The following is a 23,438-nucleotide window of genomic DNA, read 5'->3' on the forward strand; positions in this document are numbered from 1 at the left end:
GATTCGAACCAGTAATGAATACTTCTGCTTCAAGAAAGAGTTTACGGAACACCTTCCTAAGCTAGATACCTCAGTTACCACTTTTTCACCTCTTGCTTGCACCAATACCTTCCATTTCCCCCTCCCCTTGACACCTCTCTTCCCCCAGGTCACGTCTTCTGCTCCAACTAGGTCCCTTTCCATTTGCTTCTGGCACCCTCAACAGCTCTAGCAAGGCTATTTTAGCTGCCTCCCACACCCTGGTGCACTTCACCTCCTGTTTTGTTCCCTGAAGAAGTGTTCAATCTCTCCTTGGAGAAGACAGTCTTTAAACAAATAATCAATTGCACCCCCATATTTTCTCTACGCCCTAGGTACAACCGCACCATTTTATGACCCGACCAACCCCACTCTGCATAGCGCACGCGTGCGCTTCAATGGACCGGTGAGGGCGTATTTGTTTTCCGGGATATGCAAATCAAATGTACTTTTTCTGTGCGCTCTGTGTTCTTAGCTCCTTTTCGTTGCATGGAGCACCACTGCCAATTGGGGCTCCTCCTATTTGTGTCGGACAGTGAGGGCGATGGAATGCTTGGACTGCTTCTGCATTGGTAGTGCCATAGTCCTCACCCTTGAACTCAGAAATGAGAATGCAAGAATGAGTGCAAAAGGAAATCCTCATCTGTATCTCGCACCCTTTGCGCACAGCCGTGACGTGATCTGCTTGCATTCCCTCCTTTTGGACTGCGTCGGTCCCGACATTTCTTGAAAGATCTGACTTTTGGTCCCCTTTACTCAACCTCGCCTACTTCCCGAGCTCTCATTAATGCCTCTCTGATTTCTGGTCCCAACTCCTCCTTCCTGTGTGCTCTGGCGGTGCCAATCTCCTTACCTTCATCGTCCTAAAAGTGGCTGTTTATAACATCCTTACCTTCCTCTTCACTCCCTCTGTAATTCTCCCTTCACTTCCTTTAGATCGAAGAAACTCTGGTTACTGCAGAATTCCCTGTCCTCAATCATCCATCTTAGTTCCAAACCCACCCTTCTTTGCAGGTCCGTCAGCCATGTGTACATCTTAGTTTCCAAGATATCTGGCATTAACTGGTCGCTTTCCAGGACCTCCATTTTATTTTTTCTTCCCCCCTCTTTCTTGTCCACTCTTCTTCTTAACTCTGCTACAGCCTGTCCTACGCTTTCATTTTATGCAGTATGTCCCATATATCACCCTTTGTTGCTCCCTTTCTGCCTCCTTGCGCGTAGATTCCCGATCCATGGTCAAAGGAGGGGTGCCTTGCCTCCTAAAACGTTGCAGGGTCTCCACACTTGAAAAAGGGCTAATGGGGCGCGCTGCACTCCGCGATCACATTAAGACTGGAGGGGGTGTCTGTACTTCTGCTCTCTATATGGCAGAGGAGAGGCACAGAGGACCCCAGCCAAGATTCTCTATTGTAGTAGCAAAGGACGAGCAATCCAGGCCTTGCTTCTCAGGAGGTGATGCAGGCTGGTTCTTAAGGACAGTGTAGTCCTCAAGCCCCCACAAAGGAATGTCAGCACACTGTATCAGTTAAAAGTCTTTATATAATTAAGTTCAAGGTTATGTACACCATCACAATATCTCACTTTGTGCTCAGTAAATCTACAATGGCAAATATATACAGTTCTAAAGTGGTACCACAGTTATTAGATTTCATTAAAGTGCATCAACTGTACTCTGGTTAAATGTCACACAAATTACTTAATAAAGGTAACCAACAATAGACATAGGAGGAAAGCAGTTGGTTAGAACAATTGGCAGAATACTGGCCCCGTTACCTAGACACAATTCTGTATAGACCCCCCCCCCCCCCCCCGCTTTCAAGCCCCCCTCCACCTGGGCAACCTGTAAAGTAAAGGGATCTCGCAAGCCCAGCCCATATATTGTTCTATAAGTCTTATTTCCTTCTATAATGTTTCTACCACCCCAATGTACCTGGAATAGCAGAGTTCGATGACAGGTCGGCAACGGGTCCTTCTGGAGCGGCTCCCTTTCAAGCAGGAGCCATGGATTGTCGAGATCCCCCGAAGAAAGTGAACTCGGCGTCGAGGCGGCAGCTTTGGTCCCAGCTGTGCTTGTTGATGAAGCGAATGTGACCTGCAAGGAAGAGGCATGCGGGGCACCTCGATGATGATAGTTCAGGACTGCAAAGAGTTTATGAAGAACTGTGGCCCAGCAAGGTGGTTGAGTCGTCCGGAGTCTCTACGGTCGTTGGGTGGCGGGAAATCCACCGGCAGATGCTCCTCGGCGCGTTGACAGCCTGGCCTTATTCAGCGAGATAAGGGGCGCGGCTGTGCGGACGAGCGCGTCCGTGAATCAAGTCTTAGGCAAAGGAGCGTGCAGCTCTGGTCATCTGTGGCACGGCGTCAAGCGGTCCCCTCTTTTGGGCAACACAGCTTTGAAGGGCCTCCAGCGGTTACAGCAGACTTGTGAACCCTGGTTGGCGGTGGACGGCATGTCGGGTGCTGATCTTCGTTCTCCTCAGCGGTCCCAGTCTCCGGTCGGCAGCCTTTCGAGGGTCTGACTTCCAGGGCGCTTCGGTGAAGGTTAGTGGTGCTTGATGGTCCCTCGGAGCACGGGAAGAGGGTGCCTAACCAGGTCCTCTTGGATCAGTCTTGACGGCTTTCGGATTTCGGCAAAGGGAGACAGCAATCAACCTTCTTAAGGCTCGGCTTCGAGTTTAAGCATCGGTTTCAGCTTCTGAACAATTTCCAGTGGTGAAAAGTCCCCAGATATACTATTGTCTCTCATCCACACTGCTGGGTCACTCAGCAGCCAATCATACAAAAGGGCATTCATGCAGTGCATTCAGGCCATATACCTCCCTCTCAGACACTCGCAACAAGGAATGTGTATTGGGACAAGTACCCAGCCATTTAACACTACATTCATAGCAGTTTCGGGCAGGGCTGTCTCTGGTCTTTGTGTCAAACACCAGAACCCAGACATCCACAACAAGGAGTACATATTGGTCACACACTCCGTTCAAAGTCCCACCCACAGGGTGTACCCACAACATACAGTCACTGGGAAGGCTCCAGCCAGTCTGGCCTGGACTTCACAACACCACCATATATGGAACTTCACCCCACAGCCAGTCGAGGGGGGTCGGGGGGGGGGGGGGACAGATTCAGGGCTTCCCAGGACTTTGGGAAAACTAGGTAACGGGCAATAGAAGGCAAGAGGCCACAGGGGCCATCTTGTTTCCCATCAGGAATCAACTGATTCCAATGGCAAGGTCTGGGTATCCCAAAATGGAGGATACTCGGAGCACCTGTCAAATTCAGCTTGGAGCTGCCACCAGCCCATACCCTGCTCTGTGGGCCACGTACAGGTGCCCAAAAACATACACTAGGGGCACAGGGTTGCACCCCCACCCATGGGTGCCATAAGGGTATCCCATGTGTCTGTACACCAAACAACAAACAGGAAGAGCTGCACTGCCAGGTGTCCCACATGGACTCCTGGGCAGAAAACAATACAGAACACAAATGAAAAAGGACTACAGGACAAGGACAGAGAGGCCCTGTCCCTCCAATGCATTTCCAGCATCACACACACCTTGCAACTAGGACCGCACTTGCCTCTCCTCCAGAGCCAACAAGATATCTGCTTTTGCCTGAATATTCCCCCCCTCTCCCCCCAGGGAGGAGGTTATGCACTACTCACTCGACTTTCCAGGCCCAGCTCGCCAGTTTTCACTCTTCTTGCCCACTCTGAGCAGCACCGCAAGGGATACCTTCTCTTCTCACCAGCCACTGGGGCCTTGCATGTAAACGCCCCCACCGCCTCCACTCCTTATTGCTGCCCCACCGCAGGAAGGCTGCTTCGCTGCTCACCCATCACTTCTCACTCCCAACCTCCAGGCCTGCTTGCCTCTGGGGCTAGGGGAGGCAGGCCCCAGTCTCCTCCGGCTTCCTCCCTTTGCGGGTGTCCTCTGCAGAGGGAAAGCTCACACCAACTGCTTGCACTTGCTCCAGCCCCCTTGGCACTGGGCCATGCAGTGTGCTGCTGGAGCCTGTGCTTCCTCTGTGCCGCAACTGTCCGTACATGCTAGGGGAAGGTTGCCGGCATCCACCCCATGTCTCTCGTCACGGAAGGACCCTTTTTAGTTTTGGCTATTAGGTGGAGCTAAAAGTGCTACCTATAAAGCCAGCTATTGTCATTAAAATGAGAGCTTGAAATGGGGTCTGTGGATGCAGATTTGTAATGCTTTTCAATGCATGTTGACATATGAGGATGGATATTATGTTATGTAGTTTGGCTATATCCCACCCATCGCCAAGTGAGGGTTTTCCACCCATCTCCTCTGACAACCTCTTTTTGCACTCGTTGGCAGATTTTCTACTGTGTAGTGAATTGTCGGCCATTTTTCCTTCCAAAATGGTGGCCACCATGTTTTAATAACGTTTTTTGACTTGATGCTTTAAAATATATTTATTGCATCTTTCAAGTTGTTACACATTTTACTGTATTTTGTATTTAAAATAAGCAAGGTACTGTATCGTTAGGTTTAAAATTGTTCTGAAAATGCCCCTTTAATGATTTGTGGGGGTTGCTCTAGTGCTTATGTAAGCAGTATCTGATTGTTAGTGATGCCACAATTATGTGATTGACTTTCGAGTATGTGCTTTTTTTTCCCACATGGCAGCCATTTTCTTTGACCAAATCCGAGCAGGGCTCTAGGGCTGTAGTGAGTAAGTCAACCTGATATCCTTTTTAAACTAATTCTTAGCCGGCGGCAGCATAGGTAAGCCCGATGCAGCTATCGACTAGTTTTACTACCTGGTGTTGCAAAGCTATTAAACAAACTGGAAGGGAACGATCATTGAACAATAATATTCATAAAGCATTTGTTCCAGCAGCAATGAAAAGCCCAAAACAGGAAGAAGCTGTAATTGCATGTCTGTCGGTAATGAAATCAAATGGTAGCAGGAAGAAATGTTTGTATGCATATGTTTGTGTGTGTATGTCCTTGTGCCCGTGCCTGCGTACATACGTGTGTGTGTGCGTGTTGCTGTTAAAGTTACTAATGCTGTGCATAAAATGAAGCATGTGTTGGTGCTTTTCAGATGCCCTGGCATATTTTAGGTGAGGTTGCTGGGCATCACTGAAATCGTAGTAAGTATGACAAACCAAAGGGAAGGACAAAGATTTGTGTCCGTAACTTTTACTTTGCGTAATTAGAATTTGAACACAACTCGAGGAATTGGAAACGGACTCCCTCCACACAAATGAAAAACACAAGTTGCGTACATGGGATTATTTACAGATTATGCCACGATTCTGGCACTAGCAAGCTGTGTTCAGTTATGTCTGATGAAAAGAGTAAAACTAACTGAAGACGATTGAGAAACCGTAAACCAGAAGATCGAATGCGCCGTCCAGAAGGCAAATGTACGTGACGGGGAAGCACAAATGACCATGCGTATACACAGTACTTGTGTACAAATTCTATATTTGGAGTAGGCAGTATAACTAAACCAGCATTCACAATGCCAACTGTTTTGGCTTTGTGTAGACGTGGGAAAGGTATTTTATAGGCATTGCCATAATTATAGTTGGAAAGTGGTGCATGTAACTGGGCATATGATGGCAGTGCCTGGCTCTCTTTTAGTGGTTTCTCACACCACCACATTTCATTTGGTTTTTCTTCCGTAGCCCATGGCTCCAGTCCGAGTCCACCCACACGTGCTTCCTAGGCCAAGTCCAGGGAAAACTAGCATTGGCAATGCCAACAGTTTTGGCTTTTGCGTGGGCATGGAAAAGGCATTTGCCAGGCACTTCCCTAGTGGTATTAACTAGCCATTGATGGTAGCGGGTGCCAAACTGTGCGAGTACCTGGGCATCTAATAGCAGTGCCTGGCAAAGGCCAAATACCTATACACATGCCAAAACTGTTGGCTTTGCCAATGCTTGTTTGCTTCTGTTCTGGGACTACAACTCCTCCTAGACTTCGGGGGGAAGTAGTGAGTCTCCTGAGCTCAGAATTACACAGCCATCTTATTCCACACCCCCTAGGGGGTCTCCACTTCACCTTTTTGAGATTCCCCCTTTGCTTGGAGTGCCCTGGGACAAACATTATTTGGGAAAATTTCATCCAGATCCATTCAGCCAGTCAACAGTTATTAACATTCAAATTTTGGTAAATGTCTGTCAGCAGGTCATATAGATCTACTCCAACACATCCAAGCAGTTACAAATGTTATGTCTGGAAAGCATTCACTCAGAGGACCGTAGATGTGAGGGTTCATGTGTACCTGTACACCTGGAATAGGGATGGTATGACGGCAGCTTCCCTGACATCTTTAAAATTAAATGTGAAAAATAAGATCAGTATCCACTACATAGCCTATGCAAACCATGCGATTCTAAGCAGATACAAGCCACATACTATTACTAGTTAAGTTATACTTGTCGTATGTGCCCTCAGGCTGCTGAAGTGGTTAAATTAGTAATCTATAGATTACTAGTTCAAATCTCAAACTCGTCCTTGCATCGATCTCTCCAATGTTCTCCTTTTACATGAGAATTAGTAACGGCTCTCACAGCACTGTTGCCACAATATTGTGGCAAATATTATGGCTATTAAAGACAGCCCACATAATAGTTCAGTGGCAATTCATGGTGTTTAAGAATGTGGCTGTTGTACCCCTTTATGATCCAACGTGTGCCGTGCGAGTGCTGCTGTTGTCTTTTTGATGTTTATTACATGAGTACTCCTGTATCTTGCAAATTCACTGCTGCTGTGAACCACAGGCACCTTGAGGACTTTGACCTCTAGAAGGGTACAGGTGAAACCACACAGATTATTTGGAGGGCCTGCTGTCAAAATGTGGGTGCATTTCTTGCATTTACCAGTCTGAAACTTGGTGCTTGGTCGGCTGTTTGTATGGACTCATTGTACCTTGAACTTAAGAACCAGCAGAGACCTGCCCCTTTTTGCAAAGCTTTAACGGTGTTGGATGTGAACACGAACAATATGCACTGGGGGGGTCGGGGGGGGGGGAGAAACTATGGCTTTCATGATCCCTTACCACTAACTATTGTGGGTAGGGACAGCAAACGGTTGCAGACCCATGTATTACTCATTTATGGGCACACTTGCAACGTGAATCTGTATTCATACCCGAAGTTGGACCTGAACTGGAATGTTCTTTACCAACAAGTCTGTCTGCTCAGTTTCCTTTTCCACATGTGCTCAATGGTGAAGTTGAACCCAGAATCTAAACGGTCTTTATGTACATGCATCATCAATTTAAGCACAACTACAGTGTTCACTACACGAAGTGGAAAAGATGTGTAGTCTACCACTAGGGCCACTATTTTCCTTTTTAGTTTTATCTATAAACCACCACCAGTATCTTTTTTAAAATGTTTTAAAAAAACTTTATTTAAGAAATAGGCAGATATGTTACATTGCACCGCAGACTTGCATTATTACAAACGGAAGTAACACAATAGTTTGTTGTACATCAGCGACACTGAGTCCATTTACATTGGGCACAAACATAAATGCGTTCAGCTGCTCAAGTCCCGTAGTATCGTATCCCCTCAGCCTGACGTTGTTCGTGAGACATTCCCAGAATGCCCCCTAAATGTCCTTAGGTCTCCACATGGGCACAACCATTGCATGTATCCCTCCTCTTTTGTTGGCATACGCTAATTCCTTAAGCCATTCTGTACATGTGGGAGCTACTTTGGATTTTCATTATACTTTTTTGGGCAATAATGAAGCTAGTGTTAATCGGCGCACCAGCACAGAAACCTTTCCAATATCACCCAGGACGTACTTGACCCCTGTGCTTACTCCTCCTATCTGCACCAGATCATACAGGATATCCGCCAGCTCTCGCCAAAAGTGTGTTCTCAGCGGGCAGTCCAGAACATGTGGAAAGTGTCCGCCCCAGCTCTCCCACGCTTCAGACGTGCCTCGCTGACATTCGGTGTGAATCTAGAAATGCGTGCTGGTCTGTAATGTACCTGGTTCAACACATTTAAATTGTATCCATCTAAATCTGACATTAAGCGAGACGTCCCTTGTCAGTAGGCCTGATCCATACCATTAATCAAGTATCTCAGTAGCCAGATCCCGCTCTCATTTCTTCTGTGTTATTTACCAAAGGCTAACTAACCTGGCAGTCTATACAGCCTAGAGACCAGCCTCCTGGCATCACCACTGCTGCAATAAACTTGTGTCCGGTTCCTGGGGAGCGATGGCCACCTATGACGAGTTGCAGCCGTCATCCAGAAATATTGTAGTGTTTTAATGGGGCTGTTGCCCAGCTTCGCCACAAACTCCTCAAGGGACACATTTCCCACCTGGAAATAAATCCTGCAAAACCATCTGCCTCTCTGCATCCCAGGACCTCTGAACATCTGAGTCATACACAGGGACGGGAGGGGGGGGGCGGCAATACGACAGGGGCACCGCTATGCTATAGGGAGCCACTATCCCCAATCTCCTATATAGTCGCGTCCGCACATTTACAGTCGTATGGAGCTGGTCGAATGTGCAAGAGCCTGCATGCCGATTGCTTAAAATGATCGCCCTCAAGTTCGTTGCTGCAACACTAGCACTCCAGCACCTGGTTGTACCGGCCCAGGAGTCTGTAAATACCAGTGACCTGCATATTGCACTTGTGCAACAATATAATACAATTCAGAGTCTGGCACTGCATGTAGGGCTCTGCCAGACCCTCCCAACTCAAGCTGGCAACCCCAGTCCCCCAGAAGAATTCGATGGCCAAGGACCAGAGTAAAAAATGTATCGCCCGGCCATATCTGGACAGTACTAAAATATAGTTTGGGGACCAACATCACCACCATCTTCCTTCAGTAAAGACCATCCCCCATAAAGAGATCTAGGTAGTTGGCCATCAACCGCAACTTGACGGCCAGGGAATTCAGATATGCCTCGTGCGTGTCAAAGTAAAGTGAGCGATGAGACTGAGATGCCAATATGCCCAAGTATTTAAACTCAATTGGGACCCGCTGGAACCCCAACAAGTCTCCTGCCTGTGGCATATTATCCGTGAGCGGGAATAACTCTGATTTTGCCGCATTAATTTTATTACTGAGTAATGCGCACATTTATGAACCTGTTCCATCATCAGACCCAGATTCCGCTCTGCGCGCCGAATACACAGTATTGGCGTTGTATAGCGAAATGACTTTAGGTGGGCACGCTATCTCTATTCCTCTGTCATGCCTCTCATGGGAGGAAGGATGGCTTAGGGGCAGTGTGTTCTTGGGAGCAAGACAATGCAGCACAACACTGGTTCAAATCCTTAAACAGCGCTTGGAACCCAATCTCTGGTATTAAGCATGTTAAAAAATAACCATTGTAATAATGCCTTCTCTAATCACCCTCGCAAGAGGCATTGTTGGGGCAAACAGCAAGGGGGACAAAGGGCAGCCCTGTTATGTCCCATGTCCCAGCCAAAACACTTGCGTTAACATTCCACAGGTTGCTGTATCTAATTAAATGAGGTTGTCTACCTGGTCGTTCACACTCTAAGTGATGGTGTACTGTTGGAGTTTGGGATGGTCTGCTACCTCTGCAGGGTTACAAACGGGTGATCTGGGCAGACTCAGTCTTGCATGTATTTTTGCTTAAGTGTCTGGTCATGATAAAAACTAACCGCAGTGGCCATTTTACAGTATGATCTTTATATTTATTTTTACCCCCTTCCCTAAAGATAAACCTTTGCCATGGATGTCCGCCACGTCATTCTGTGCCTCTCATTCTGCACGCTTTGTGCTCTGAGTAAACCAACTGACAAGAAGGAGCGAGTTCACCATGACCCCCAACTCAGTGATAAAGTGCACGATGATGGCCAGAACTTTGACTACGATCACGATGCCTTTCTTGGGGCTGAGGACGCAAAGACTTTCGACCAGTTAACGCCAGAGGAGAGCAAGGAAAGACTTGGGTAAGAAAACCTGTATAACTCTTTAATTGGTAACCTATTTAAAAGGCTTGAGTTTCAAGCCGCACCTAATGTAAATCAATCCGTCTAACCCATGCAATGTATATGTGAACCCGTACAAATATAACTAGAGTCTAGTTGGCAGAGCCAAATAGATCTGCGGACTGGGGTTGGTGGCTCAGATTGGGATTCATAAATCGTTGTTTTTTTTTTATTTTTTTATGTAAATTATACATTCTGACATCTGTTCATATGGAGGTTAAACTTAACATGGCGAGAAAGTGCTTTGAGAATAGAGCGCTGGTGGAGAAAATGGGACGGGTCCTTTATTACTGTAATTGAGTTGTGGGTGAAGGGGCACATCGCCTACACAGCATGCGATTGTTACATTGCAATATGGTTCTTGCTTAGCAGTTGCTTTTGCATGTTAAGTAGCTTTAAACGGACAGCTTAGGCCGCTGAGTGCTTTACGTTACTTCACATGTGCAGCAGAGTTGAGGGTAGAATTGTTGTAAAATCAATTTTTTTTTCCTCCAACAAAACATGTTTTTCGTTGTAATGTTTTTAGTGTGCTGTGCAGGTGAATTGATGACTGTGCTTGCTAGTTTAGGCATCTGAAGCAAGAGTGCTGGTAAATGCCCCCCCCCCCGCACCCTCCCTCTAGCCACCCAGGAACATTTTGTTCACGAGACTGCCGCTCCCCAAACATCTTTCCCTGGTCTACCATAGAGGGTGTAAACATTGTTACTTTATCCCCTCTTCGCCCCTCCCACCACCTGCAGGAGCCCTGTCCGCTGCTCTTTCCTAGGCCAGTTCATACAATTGGTACATGCCACAGTCTTAACCACTGGACCTGGTGACTTTTGTATGTACCACCTGCTTTCATCCATTTTAGGCCATTCTACAGTGAGCAGAACGTTGGCTCTTCTTATCACACTCCTACTCACTTTCCCTCCACCACCCTGAACTACTCCGCTCGTAAACATCTGTGATCACAAAAGCACACGTGCTATGTTGGAGGTACTGGAATGCTGTGTTTTCCTGACCTGATTAAACGCTTCCTTTCCTTTATTTAATAAATCCTGGATTGGACAGGGGGACTGGGACAGAAGCTTGTAACCCAAACCGTTTTGGCACCACGAGACCAAATTATTTAGAGGTTTGTTGCTGCATTGGTAAGAGCACCCTCTGGTTTGCCAGTCCTGTTTCCTGGTTGCTCCTTTGCTGTTTGTGCTTTCTCCATTTTGGCAGCATTTACCAGCTTTCGTGCCTATGATCAGAATATCCCAGCTTGCAATTAGATGTAGCGCATTGTCACTTTAATCTCTTGCTGGATTTTTATGCATTTTCCACAGAAAGATTGTAAATAAAATAGATGAAGACAAGGACGGGTTTGTCAGTGTGGAGGAGCTGCGAGACTGGATAAAATATGCACAAAAGCGCTGGATTTACGAGGACGTGGAGCGCCAGTGGAAGGGGCATGACCTCAATGAGGACGGCCTCGTCTCCTGGGAGGAGTATAAAAATGCCACATACGGCTACATCCTCGGTAGGTGCTTCTCTTGCATGGCCGGCTTCTTGAAACCTGCTTATTTTGTCTTTGTAGAATGATTGTAGATAAGATAGACGCGGATAAGGATGGGTTGGTGACTGAGGCGGAGCTGACCGCCTGGATTAAGAAGACTCAGCGAAAGTACGTGTATGACAATGTGGAGCGCCAGTGGCAGGAGTTTGACATGGACCAGGACGGGTTCATCTCCTGGGATGAGTACCGCAACGTGACGTATGGCACTTACCTTGGTAAGGGGGGGAAAGTGTTGTCTATCAGTTTTAAAGATCTAGTAGAATCCAAGATATATCCGTGTTGACAACAAACCAGAACCTGAAGCTCTGTTGGGGACATAAGTATTTCTTATCTGGGGTGATTTGAAAACTTGAACGTTTTTGTTTTCATTATGATTTGTCCTGTAAGAATTGTTGTCCCTACGATGTCTGCACTCTTCAAAGGTTTTGTTTAATTGTTGATACACTGAAACCTATTTCAAATGGATTATGTCCTTCCATGGATTCCTCGTCTTTGATATACCAATATCCTGCTTGCAGCGTTGGAAACCTTTTAACAGCAGAGGGCGCCGTGCATCATCTAGGTCGCAATGTTGACGCTGGTGTGAATTGCACGTACTGTGCTTTTAAAACTACATTTTCTTTTTCTTCTACATTTTGAGTATCTCTACTCGTAAAACTGGGTTTGAGGTGTGCAGACTGTGATTCAAAGATGTCGATCACAGCATATGCCTCTGGTGCCTTAGAGTGGATCACAAGGTCGAGGATTGCAGGTCTTGCCAATCTCAATACCCATGCGGCAACTGCACTTCATGCAGGTTCACGGCTAAATTGAAATCCTTTCGTATTGGTCAACGTGAATGGCAACTCCGAGACCACACAAATTGCAAAAGCGAGTGTGTGGTTTACTGTATTCAGTGCCCATGTGGCCTTAAGTACGTGGGCCAGACCATGAGAGCAGTCAACCTATGCATTTCCGAGCATCGTTCAAGGATAAGGTGCAAGAATACAACTGCTCCTTTGGTGACTCATTACATTGCAGCCAAACACACACCCAACGATCTTGTATGGTGGGTACTGGAGAAAGTGAAGGGAAGCCCTAACCCCTTGAAAAGCCTTCTACATCGAGAGTCCAGGTGGATACATCGACTGGACACATCATCACGGGCTGAATGAGTCATTTCAACCAAGTATATTCTGATCACATCTGCCCGCCACATATGCAGATCCGCCACCCTACTGAGGGGCAGACATAATCTTTTTACCCCGCAGCTCCAGCCACCCCTTACCTAACATGAATTAGGTTCATCTTGCACATCACTGACCCTTATATTTTTAAAAACAAGGGGATGGATGAGCCTACATACACACGGGTTTATCCACACACCCTAGATGCTGCAGGTCACCAGTGATGCAGACAAGACAGGGTGGTTCTTGATACGTCCACCTCCCCGTCTCTTGCGACTTCAGATTAGGCTATGTGTCTATCTACCCCACATTTTGTAGCCACACAGCCCACTTTAGTTAGTTACTTGGATACAGACACTTTCCTGTGTTCTTTTCCCACCCCCGGTGCAGTCTCCTATGTCACTCACCGGCAGGATCACAACACATATTGTGGTACCACCATTTCGCGCTATACACAGGCGCGCTTCACTGCCAGCATCACACGCAGCAGCCAATCAGGAGTCACGCCATGCCTCGAGCCCCCGTTTCACCAGCGGGAGCATCACATTCAGCGACACGCCCCCCTTCTTTCGCGACACCGCGAGGCACTATCCAATCTCTGTGGAGAGCGCAGCAGCCAATCGGGAGGCACGCCCTGTGGGGAGCCTCCGACTGCTAACGCGGCTCCATATCCTTCTTTCTGCTTCTCATGGTCGCCATAACGACCCGGCGGCGTCCGCACGCACGGAACTAGTGTGCAGCTTTCGGCACAGCCTCTGCTAGAAGACGCGAGCAAGCCCAGCAGAAGGACACAGACATAGGTGTTTTCTCCCATCCGGTAAAACGCGGAAAACTTGTCCTCCTGCATGCCCCCGCGCACATCTCTAACAGGGAACATATGAGAGACACATACATGTTCTCTCTTACTTCTGCCGCCATAGACATTGCAGTAATACGCTTTTCCTCCACCCCCAGATTTTTACAGAGCTTACAGAAGTAAGCAGAACAGTGGCATGGCCACACCAAGCCAAGAATCTGTATTAAACAATCGCTGAAACCGGCAACTTGGGCACAGCGGACACGTAGACAGTTACCAAGACACCAGGACCAGGTATGTCAACCATGTCCGTCCCCCTACTAATACCCAGTCCACATCCAGGGTGTGGCCAATAGTTTGACCCCCATTTTTTTGCTTTCTCCCCTCCCGCCTCCTTCCTTACCTATACAGACCCTGAGGAGCACTCCTGGATGTCCCGTACTGCCCACCATAGGAGCCACCTGCCATAAGTCCTATGCGAGAGCCCGCCCGCCCCTGGACACCCCCCCCCCCCCCCCAGGGAACTCTGGATAGTGATACCGACCACACCAGGAACATAGCCGGTACAAAGAGCTCTTTCAAATTTATATATATATATATATATATATATATATATGCTGCACTTACAGCTGCTCAAACCTGAGGTAACACCACATTTCTCTGCTCCCCCCACACAGGGTCTACCACTTGGACGCCCTGAAGAAGGTGCCTTGTACTGGACAAGTACACTCAAGCACCGAAACGTGCACCCCTTTAACCTCACGCAGATAAAGACTAAGGATAGTCTGTGAAACGCCCTTTTTTTAGCCTCGAGCACGCTAAACAAATGCTTAAAGAGCACGTTGGCCTGAACATAGAGCGATCCTTCAAGTCCAAACTGTACAGACCCAAGAAAGTCAATCAAGAGCACTGAAGTTGTGTGAATGACTATGAACACTTTGCTCTAATGTACTAATTCTGGAGGCAACTGAGCCTCACAATTCATGTGACAATTTACACATATTCAGTAATTGTATTGCTTGATATGTCACACAATATATTTTTACTGCACACCAGATGTTTAGCACTGAGGATTTAAAGTGCAACATGGTTATACGTTCTCACTTTTGCTTTACCTTTATATACATGTGTCTCTATAAAATGTTTAATGCACACCTGTTTTATATAATTTGGTTCTTTTTACCACATACATTTCTTTTTTTTCATTAGAATTGTTCGCATATGGTCTTTCTTCCTGCCTGCAAATAGAAAGCCCCCCTGTTTTGGAATAACGACCTCTAGGGTCATTACAGGTTAAGATAATGACCACAACTGCATGCAGAGTCATGTGATGAGTCCCTCAGTAGTCCCCTTGTCTGACAACTAATGGTTAATTTATACGTGACAAGGTAGGAACAAGTTTATGCCCCCCAATAGAAGAGGGCATCTAAGAATCAGATACATGGGAGAGGGGACAATTTCTTCTTGTTGACACTTGCCAATCTGACTAGCAAGGCCTTGAAGGAGGGGAAGACTAAACTCCCCCGTAGGTCAGTCAGCATCTACATCCCCTTTGTCCACTCCCTCCAAGAGATCGTATGTTGAAAAAAAGCTTGAGGGACTGTTCTCCTCGAAGACTGAAGAAGCCCTCTCGGTCCAGGAGCAGTTTGCCGCACTTTTCGTCTTCACAGCGTAAATCGAAGAGGCACTGCCATTTGCCATCTTTGTCAGACTCCTCACTTGACAGTAAGAAGGTACGCATTCCAAGTAAATATGCCTCTAAAGCAGATTGGGAGGGCTTCAGTCTGCAAATGATGGAAGTTTCAAAAAGGTGGCCTTTCCCAGGTCTTCAGTGAACCAAAGAAAGCTTCCAACCCTGTCGTGCCTTGTAAGCCCGACAAGGTGTTGTCTAAGACCACTTCTCACGCGCTGAAGAGCCCAAGTAGTGTCAGAAAAGCACCCTCGAGTGGCATTGATGGTGTTGTCAATACCGGAAAAGTTGAAGCCATAGCCCCATTCTACCACTCAGTCGAAGGATTTGACATCCAAGCTTCCTTCTTTCTATGACCCATCGACTGCTTTTAAGCCTTTGTCAGGAAAAATGTCTATTGGATCAATTTATGAAGAAGGATGATGACCATCCTTACTTTGGGATTGGGTATGGCTCACCTAATATACCAGAGGTTCTCATCTTAGGACTCATGGGTACAGGATTTGGTTGAATGTTTGAAAAAGGCTAGTGGTTTCGACACCTCACCAGAGGTAGAGATTGACACTTGCTGGCCATGCTAGTAGCTCTTACAGGCCTGTCATAAGTAAAGTGACAATTACGTGGGCCGGGGTCGTGCTGCCGAGGACATTGAGCAGGATGATGCAGACATTTTTGACAAAGGACCTCCCAAGGAGCCCATTGCCATTCCATTCACCTTGTGGATCAAAATCCTAGAGAACTGGCATAAACCAGATATTACACCAGCTGCCTCTATACCAAAGTCTACTGACCCAGTGTTCTTGTGTAAACATTCTACTCCAGAGAGTTTAGTAGTTCAAGCGGCTATGTCCACTTCGTAGGCAGCTGCCTACCATCCCTCCTGACAAAGATGACAAGAAATGTGATGTTCCGGGCCAGGTGTTTTCAGCTGGCAGCACAACTTTGAAGGCCCTTAATGCTAGTTGTGCATTGGCAAAGTACACTCACACCTTATGGGATGTTGTAGCCAAGCAGCTGAGATGTTGTAGCCAAGCAGCTGAGAACATCCCCGAATGGGGAAAAGAGGGCTTCTTAAATCGTATTCAGGATGGCAAAGAAGCAGCGTGCAAATCCTTGCAATCTGGATTAGATGCATCTGATTGTGTGGACAGTTCTATGGCAGCTAGCACTGTCAAAATAATGTTTGCGCGGCTGCAGAAGTTTGGGTTTGCCCCAGATATTAATCCAGGCTATTAAACATGCCTTTTGATGGAGCACACCTTTTTGGCATGAATGCTGATAGTCTTGACGTTGCAGTCCTCTAAGGCAGCTGCTAAATCTTAAGGAACCGCAATCCGCCAGCCTCAGCAAAGCCAGTTGTCTCAATTGGGAGAGACAAGTGACTCCTTTCGATATTTATTGTTCAGTCGGTAGGACCAGGGACCAGTTTACCCAGAGAGGTCGTTGAGGTAGAACCGCCCAAGCAGTTCATGCCTCTTTACCTTCTGCTGCAGCTACTACTCCAAAACCTCAGTCATTGACTCAAGTCTGTAGTGGTGGGCAGATTGACTATGCATCTCGACGTATGGCGAAGCATTCTGTTATGTTGGATGCTTGGATACCGCAAGCGGTAGCCATGGGGTACTGCCTTCCATTTTTAAAGACCTCATGATTTTCCCCAAGCAAAACTGTCTTGGGGAACCAGACCCACTCCTTCTGCAGGAGCTTCTCTCCCTGCTGGAGAAAGGTGCAGTGGAAGGGTACCTGTAGCTGAGCAATAACAGATTGGTACTCCTGATTTTCTGTTTCCCAAGAAAGACTGAGGAATGGAATGTGACCCATCTTGGACCTCAGATGCTTGGACAAGTTCCTCGGGAAGGACTGGTGCAAGATGGTCACTCTTTGGCGGTTCAGTCAGACCCTTCAGCTCCAGGACTGGGTTGTGTCACCCGATCTGCAGGATGCTTACTTTCATGTGCCTAATAAATCCAAGCGCAAAGTACCTGGGGTTCGCTATTGGCCGTTCTCACTGTTTCGTGTACTCTTTCAGGCTTGCTTTGGCGCAGAGGGTCCTTCACCAAGTTGATGGCGGCGAATCAGAGGGGAGGGATTCACATTTTTCCCTTTCTAGGTGATTGGCTGATCAGGGCTCGTTCTCCCGGAAAGCTCGGCAACATCTGAACAGCACCAGCCATTCTCTGCAGACTGGGCTTCTCTCCCCATTTCAAGACGTCTCTAATGACACTTTTTCCAAAAGCTGCAATTCATTGGAGCAGTTCTGGATTCTTCCTCTGGGAAAGCTTCGCTCGCCTGAGTTGAGGGTTCAGCACATGGTGGTAATAATGCCCAGCATCTGCCGCGTTTGATTCTTTTTCTAAGGTCGCTCAGCATCATGGCATTCTACATTTTCCTGGTGCCAGAGGCCCATCTGAGGAGGAGTTCTCTCCAGTGGACCCTCGGATCCCAGTGGTCTCAGTTCTCCAGCAGAAAGACTGACTACCTTCAGGTCATGAGCAAGGTAATGCAAGATCTCCTTTGGTGGGCCTGCAAGGCGAATGTGTTGAAAGGGGCACCATTTTGGCAACCATGGCCGCAGATTACAGTAGTCATGGACTCCTCCCTCATGGGATGGGGAGCCCACTTGAACGATCTACAATCGGCGTCCGTTGGTCTCCATTGGAGTCCTAGCTACACATAAACCTTTGAGCTGAGGGCCTTCTGTACAGGGTGTAAGAACATCCTGATTATTTCAAACAAAGTGGGTATGCATTACCTCAACAAGAGAGGACGAGGGTCTCTACCACTGTTGAGAGGCAATGCAGCTCTGGTTTTGGGCACTTCAAGGAGTAGTATCTCAGCCGTTCACCTTGCTGGAGAAGAGAACACTACGGCGGATGCTCTGAGCAGGCAGAGCAGTCTCTCACAAATGGGAGTTAGCTCACAAAGTCCTTCAAGAAATCTTCACTCTTTGGCGAACCCCTCAAGTGAATCTGTTTGCATCCATTATCAACAGGAAGTGCAACCTGTTCTGCTCGAGGGGAATTTCCTCCAAGGAGCTCTGAGGGATGCGTTTGTGGTGGAATGGGATTTTTCACTCCTGTACCTGTTCCTTCCAGTCCATCATTCTTCATATCAGGTGTTTGAGGAAGCCCATGATCCTTATTGGGCCAGGAGGATGTGGTACCCGCAACGTCTGGACATGTCCATCTGCCCTCCAAGAGGGAGGCAGTCTTCTCCATCCACAAATCAAGACTCTGAACCTTCAGGCATGGTTTCTGAGAGGTTAAGATACAAAGATTGGGACCTCCCAAAGGATGTTTTCTTTCGGTTAGGCCAGCAACAAAAGTTTTATACCGCTGCAGTTGGAACAAGGTTTGCATCTGGCGTAGAGCCAAAGATATTGATCCTTGTGACACTAGCACTATCTTTTCGGTAACGTCTGGCCCACCAGGGGCTTCAGCGGTTTACTGCTAATGGTTACCGGTCTGCACCGTCTAAAAGTGCGCACCGTAACAAGGCTCTTATTTTAATGTTCCCAATTCAGTCCTTCAAGGGACTTGCCAATATTTCCTGTGGTTCTCCTCAGTGTCCCATTTCTTATTGGAACCCCCATTTGAGCCTCTCCATTGTCCGCTCAGGTTGACTTTAAAAACAAATTCTAGTAGCAATCTCCTCTGTCGCCTTCTCTGCCCGCAGGGTGAGTGAGCTTCAGGCTCGCAAGCCTTCCTTCACCATTTTCCCCAAGGAGAAGGTTGTTTTGAGAATACATCCGTCCTTTCTTTCTAAGGTGGTGTCAGTATTTCAGCTATCTCAGAAAATAGTTTTACCAGCTTTTTACCCACCTCATCCTTCCAAGGATGAAGAGGTTACACTGACTAGACCCTTTGAGAGTGTTGAGCATTTACATAAGCAGACTAGCTAATGTTGGATACGACGAAAAACATTTGGTTATGCTGGACATAAATTGGGGCAGGCTGTGACTAAGCAGACCTAGTCACAGTGGATCATTTTGTGCATCACAGAATGCTATTCCTTGGCTGGTAAGGATGTTCTGGGTAGTCAAAGAGCACATTCTATTGGAGGAGGTGCGGGGATGTCAACCTCTTTACGGTGCAGGATATTTGTAATGCCGCAGCCTGGTCTTCATTACACACCATCTCCCAATTACTACTACCTGGATTCCTTGTTGGGTCAGGACAGAGAATTTGGAAAAGCTGTTCTTCACAGCATATATGGTCCCACCTTTGTTTAAAAACTGCTGTGGGACTCTAACAAAGATGAGGAATCCGTGGGAGGGCACAATCCGTTAGAATTTCTACTGGATGTTCCTCCCACGGATTCCTCATCACCCGCCCAGCCTGCCCCACTGATGTAGGTACATGTTGATGTTCGACCTTCCTTTTTCAACGCCTGTTTTAAATAAAATAAAAATTAATTCTGCTGTGCAAGAAGGTGAGGAGGAACAGAACTGAGGCAGCTGGTGCGCTGAATGCCATTTATGCCAGCATCAACGTTTAGTCCAAGCGTGGGGATGGAAACCGCTGTGAGACGTTGACTCTACGGTGCACATCACTTTCTGCTGTCAAGTTTCCAAAGCGGCAAGCATAATATTGGTATTTCAAAGAGAAGGAATCCGTAGGGGGAACATCTAATAGAAAACGTCTTGTAATAGTTGAATTTTTCCTGTTGCTTCCACATTCTCCCTACATACTCGGTGGATTGTTCTATCCCTCTTCTTCATCTCGAAGGTGCTGAATATTTGCCAAGGTGCCTTGTGTATTGTAACCAGTTGTTCAAACTATGGTGCCCTTTTCGTCTTATTTTTTTTATTTACTATTCTGCTCATTCCTCACTATCAAAGTTGTTAGTTCTTTTCTTGAAACCTGCCCTCCAAAAAGTTACCTCTTCAACTCTTCTGCTGCGGGCCTTGTGCCCGATGTCCTTTAAAAATGAAAAGCTGTGGATACCCCAACTACTTATGAAATCCAAGCCCCAGTTTTAGACCTGTAACCTTTCTTTTTTTTAATTTTGCTTTTCTTCTCACTCCAGCTAAATCAACAGCAGCAAAACGCAAGCTATCCCTGCAGATTGTGTCCATCCAATCTGTGCTCCATCAAGTTCTACCACAATTTCATGGGAACATCAGTCCTAGCTAGTAAAAACATGCCACTTTGGCTTTAATGGCAGTCGCACGCCGCAACACCCATTTTTGCAGTAGCAATTTACAATCTACATTTTACCTTTTTGCTGCCCAAAGTATTTTATTTCCCTTGCCCCAATCTCTGTAAAATGGTCTTATTTTTTTTTACATTTATGCCACCTGAATATTTGTTTTAGAAAAACAGGCCCCTCCTAATTGGCCCCATCCATAGTTTAATTTCTCTAGTTTACCAGCGGATTAACTCATGTTGCTTAGCTCCCATCATTCCAGTTATTTTCAATCATTGGTAGCTCCCTTAGGGAGGCATTAGCAGTACACAAGTAACCAACCTACAATCCCTTGCACCTTCTTGCTCTTATGGTCTACCTGCTGTATAACCTGATATTTAAGCTAGTAGGATTGCCATTTATTCTTTCATCCGTGTTGCTGCCTATGAACAGTGACTAATTTCTAACCTGCACACTTTCCACAGGCCTCAATTTGAGCGGTCCAATGGAGCAGCTAGGTTATCAGAACGTTACCTGGCGGTTGCAGTGTGCTTACCCCCGACTCCCTTTCTCTTTTTGCTGTAACAATGCAATGCACCCACATCCTTGGAGCAGCTCACCTACTTTTGTCCATATAAAGATAGGTGCTCATTACATTCTTCAGAGCTGTATGAGAAACAATGACTGTTTTGGCACCAGTGTTTTACATAATGTTTCTCTGCATTACTCCAGTGTATGCAAGCACCTGTCACCTATACAGTCTGCTGAAAGTCTTCCCTGGCTAGGGGACCCACGCATCTGTCACTTTCCCTGTGAAGGGTAACTGTTTTCCTTTTTCTCATATATAGGTTGTTACCATATGCCCTCACTAGGTAGGGGGAAAACAGTCACAGAACCATGTTACCATCTTTTCAAGAGGTCTGAGGGGGGCTCTAGTATCCAGTTCACATTGGTTGAATGACTCACATTATTTTTTAAATGGCAACACAGGTCTGCACTGAATTATGAAGAAGGGAGAAACACAGCTTTTGGTTTTTCTATGATTACTTTTTACTATATGTACCAGCAGAGCTCCAGCTGAGGTTTTGAAGAGGGGGCATTTTAAACAATTTTTTTTAAAAAGTTGGGTGTACAATTGTTATGCAGCCATTTAATTTAGACTTGTACAAATACTTTTAACTCAAACATGTTTTGTAGTCCATATTTCACTGCACTTAAGAATGAATGAAAACTAAAATCTACTTAAAACCTTTTTCAAATTTCTGGTAGTAATCTAGCTCTCTTCCGTGGCTGTTGGTTCCTCGGATTTTAAACAGCAATTTACCTCTTTGGGGTGAAAGCGAATGAGAACTCATACGTGCCACTTGATTATTTTTATTGGAGTATTTTTTTTAATCGTTTTTGTTGCATATTTGCCTGTTTGTAGGGAGTGAAAGTGGCTCCTATAGGACCTCCTGTAGGCTGGTCTACCATGGTTCTGAGCTGCCCTCTGTCAGATGATTGTGTGACATCTGCAAATTGAGACCCCTTGGGATCTTTGAAATATCACACCATCCATTATTGCAATTTGGTCAGCTTCCTTCTGGTACCCTTCCATTTCCTGCTTGACCTAGCCTTTTTCTTTTGATATACCTTTCTGTGTGGGGGGTGGGGGGAGAGTTCTCTTTATATAGATATCTAGGAGCTAGTAAATTTGATCTGATCATTTTAACACGTAGTGTAGTTTTTCTTGAATGGCTGAATTCTCCTTATATTTTGGCTTGTTTGAGCAATGGATCAAACCTAATTGAGTCTCAGATTTCACCTTTGGTATAAACAAAGCATCTTCTGTTTTTCCTGGTTGCTTGTGGCAGGAGGTCTCCAATGTTGAATCTCTTGCTTTTGCATAGAAGGGGATGGTTGCAATATGCAAATACTTGCAGGTTTAGGTTGCTCAGCAGCATATCCTGTGCAACCTCCGACACCCCCCCCCCCCCCCCACCCATGATCTGTGCTTTCTGTGCCCTAGTCAGTGAAAGTCTCCTAAAATTCTTCCCCATATCTTGTAGGCCATGGCTCCTTTATTTGTATTGCGCCGGTTGCCCACAGGCATCAGGGCACCACATGAAGAGACATCAGACAACGAGAAGTAACATAGAGACGGGACAATATAAAGATGGTGAATAAAGACAGTGACGTAGTTCTGGGAGTTTTAGAAGAAGGTTTTCAGCTTTTTCCTGAAGCACAAAAGGTTGGTTTCTAGTCTTAGATCTACAGGCAGACTATTCCATTTGACAGCTGCAGATCTGGGAAAGGCCTTGCCCATTCCATTAGATCTTTTGTGGGAGGCTCCTGTGATTTGGCCTCTTTGTTCTCATCTTAATGAGCGGCCTAGAACATATCTGGAGTTTTGATTTGAGGTATGCTGGAGCTTTCCCATAAAGGCGTTTGTGTACCAGCGTCATGGCATTGAACAAGACCCTGTTTTCCACTTTGAGCCAATAAAGTTACCTTCTGTCATTACTAATGTGTTTCGATCTTGGGTTTCTACTTGATGATCATGATGGCATTGTTTTGTATGTGTTGGAGTTTTGCGCTGTTTATTTGCACTAATCATTAGTGAGTTTCCATAGTCCAGCCGCAGTAGTATAATTGCTCTGGCTATTGTCGTACAGTTCTCGTCACTAATGTAGGGCTTTACGCTCTTAATAGTCTAAGATGATAAGCAGTTGTTTGACATGTGCGACTTGAGCATCAGCACTCCTAGATGCCTCCATGATTACACCCAGTGTCTTAACCTTTCCTACAACCTGTATTGGGAAGTCCTTGATATGGAAAGATTCATATTGAGGGGTTAGTTTGGCTCGCGCTTGATGGGAGCCAAAGATCATTAGCTTGGTTTTCTTGCTATTAAGGCATAACCAGTTTTGATGCATCCATGATTCGAAGTGGTAGAGGATAGCAACTCTGTTTCATCAGTATACAGAGTAGTTTCCACTTAGTCCCAATATCAGCTGGGTGTCGTCTGCGTAATTGATGAAAAAGAACTTGATGTTGTCCAGGACTGCACAGAGTAGTTTTTGGTAAAGGTTGAACAGTAGGGGCGATATGCTGGCTCCTTGTGGGACTCCGCAAAGAATGTCAATTGCG

At 46.4% G+C, this 23,438-nt stretch overlaps 1 protein-coding gene across 2 annotated transcripts in view; it reads left to right on the plus strand.

The window, feature by feature from the left end:
• The window catches only part of CALU (calumenin), a 144,724-nt gene that overhangs the window by 19,328 nt on the left and 101,958 nt on the right, over window positions 1–23,438 (plus strand). Inside the window, exons 2-3 of one of the 2 annotated variants that reach the window (XM_069629528.1) lie at window positions 9,715–9,948; window positions 11,552–11,745. In XM_069629528.1, coding sequence (XP_069485629.1) covers window positions 9,728–9,948; window positions 11,552–11,745 — 415 coding nt within the window. In that variant the 5' untranslated portion in view covers window positions 9,715–9,727. Of the gene's footprint in view, window positions 1–9,714; window positions 9,949–11,300; window positions 11,495–11,551; window positions 11,746–23,438 lie in introns of both variants that reach the window. The other variant, XM_069629529.1, reaches the window with a different exon arrangement.

This window comes from Ambystoma mexicanum, chromosome 12, assembly GCF_040938575.1.
Source record: "Ambystoma mexicanum isolate Mex_15411 chromosome 12, UKY_AmexF1_1, whole genome shotgun sequence".
Taxonomy (NCBI): domain Eukaryota; kingdom Metazoa; phylum Chordata; class Amphibia; order Caudata; family Ambystomatidae; genus Ambystoma; species Ambystoma mexicanum.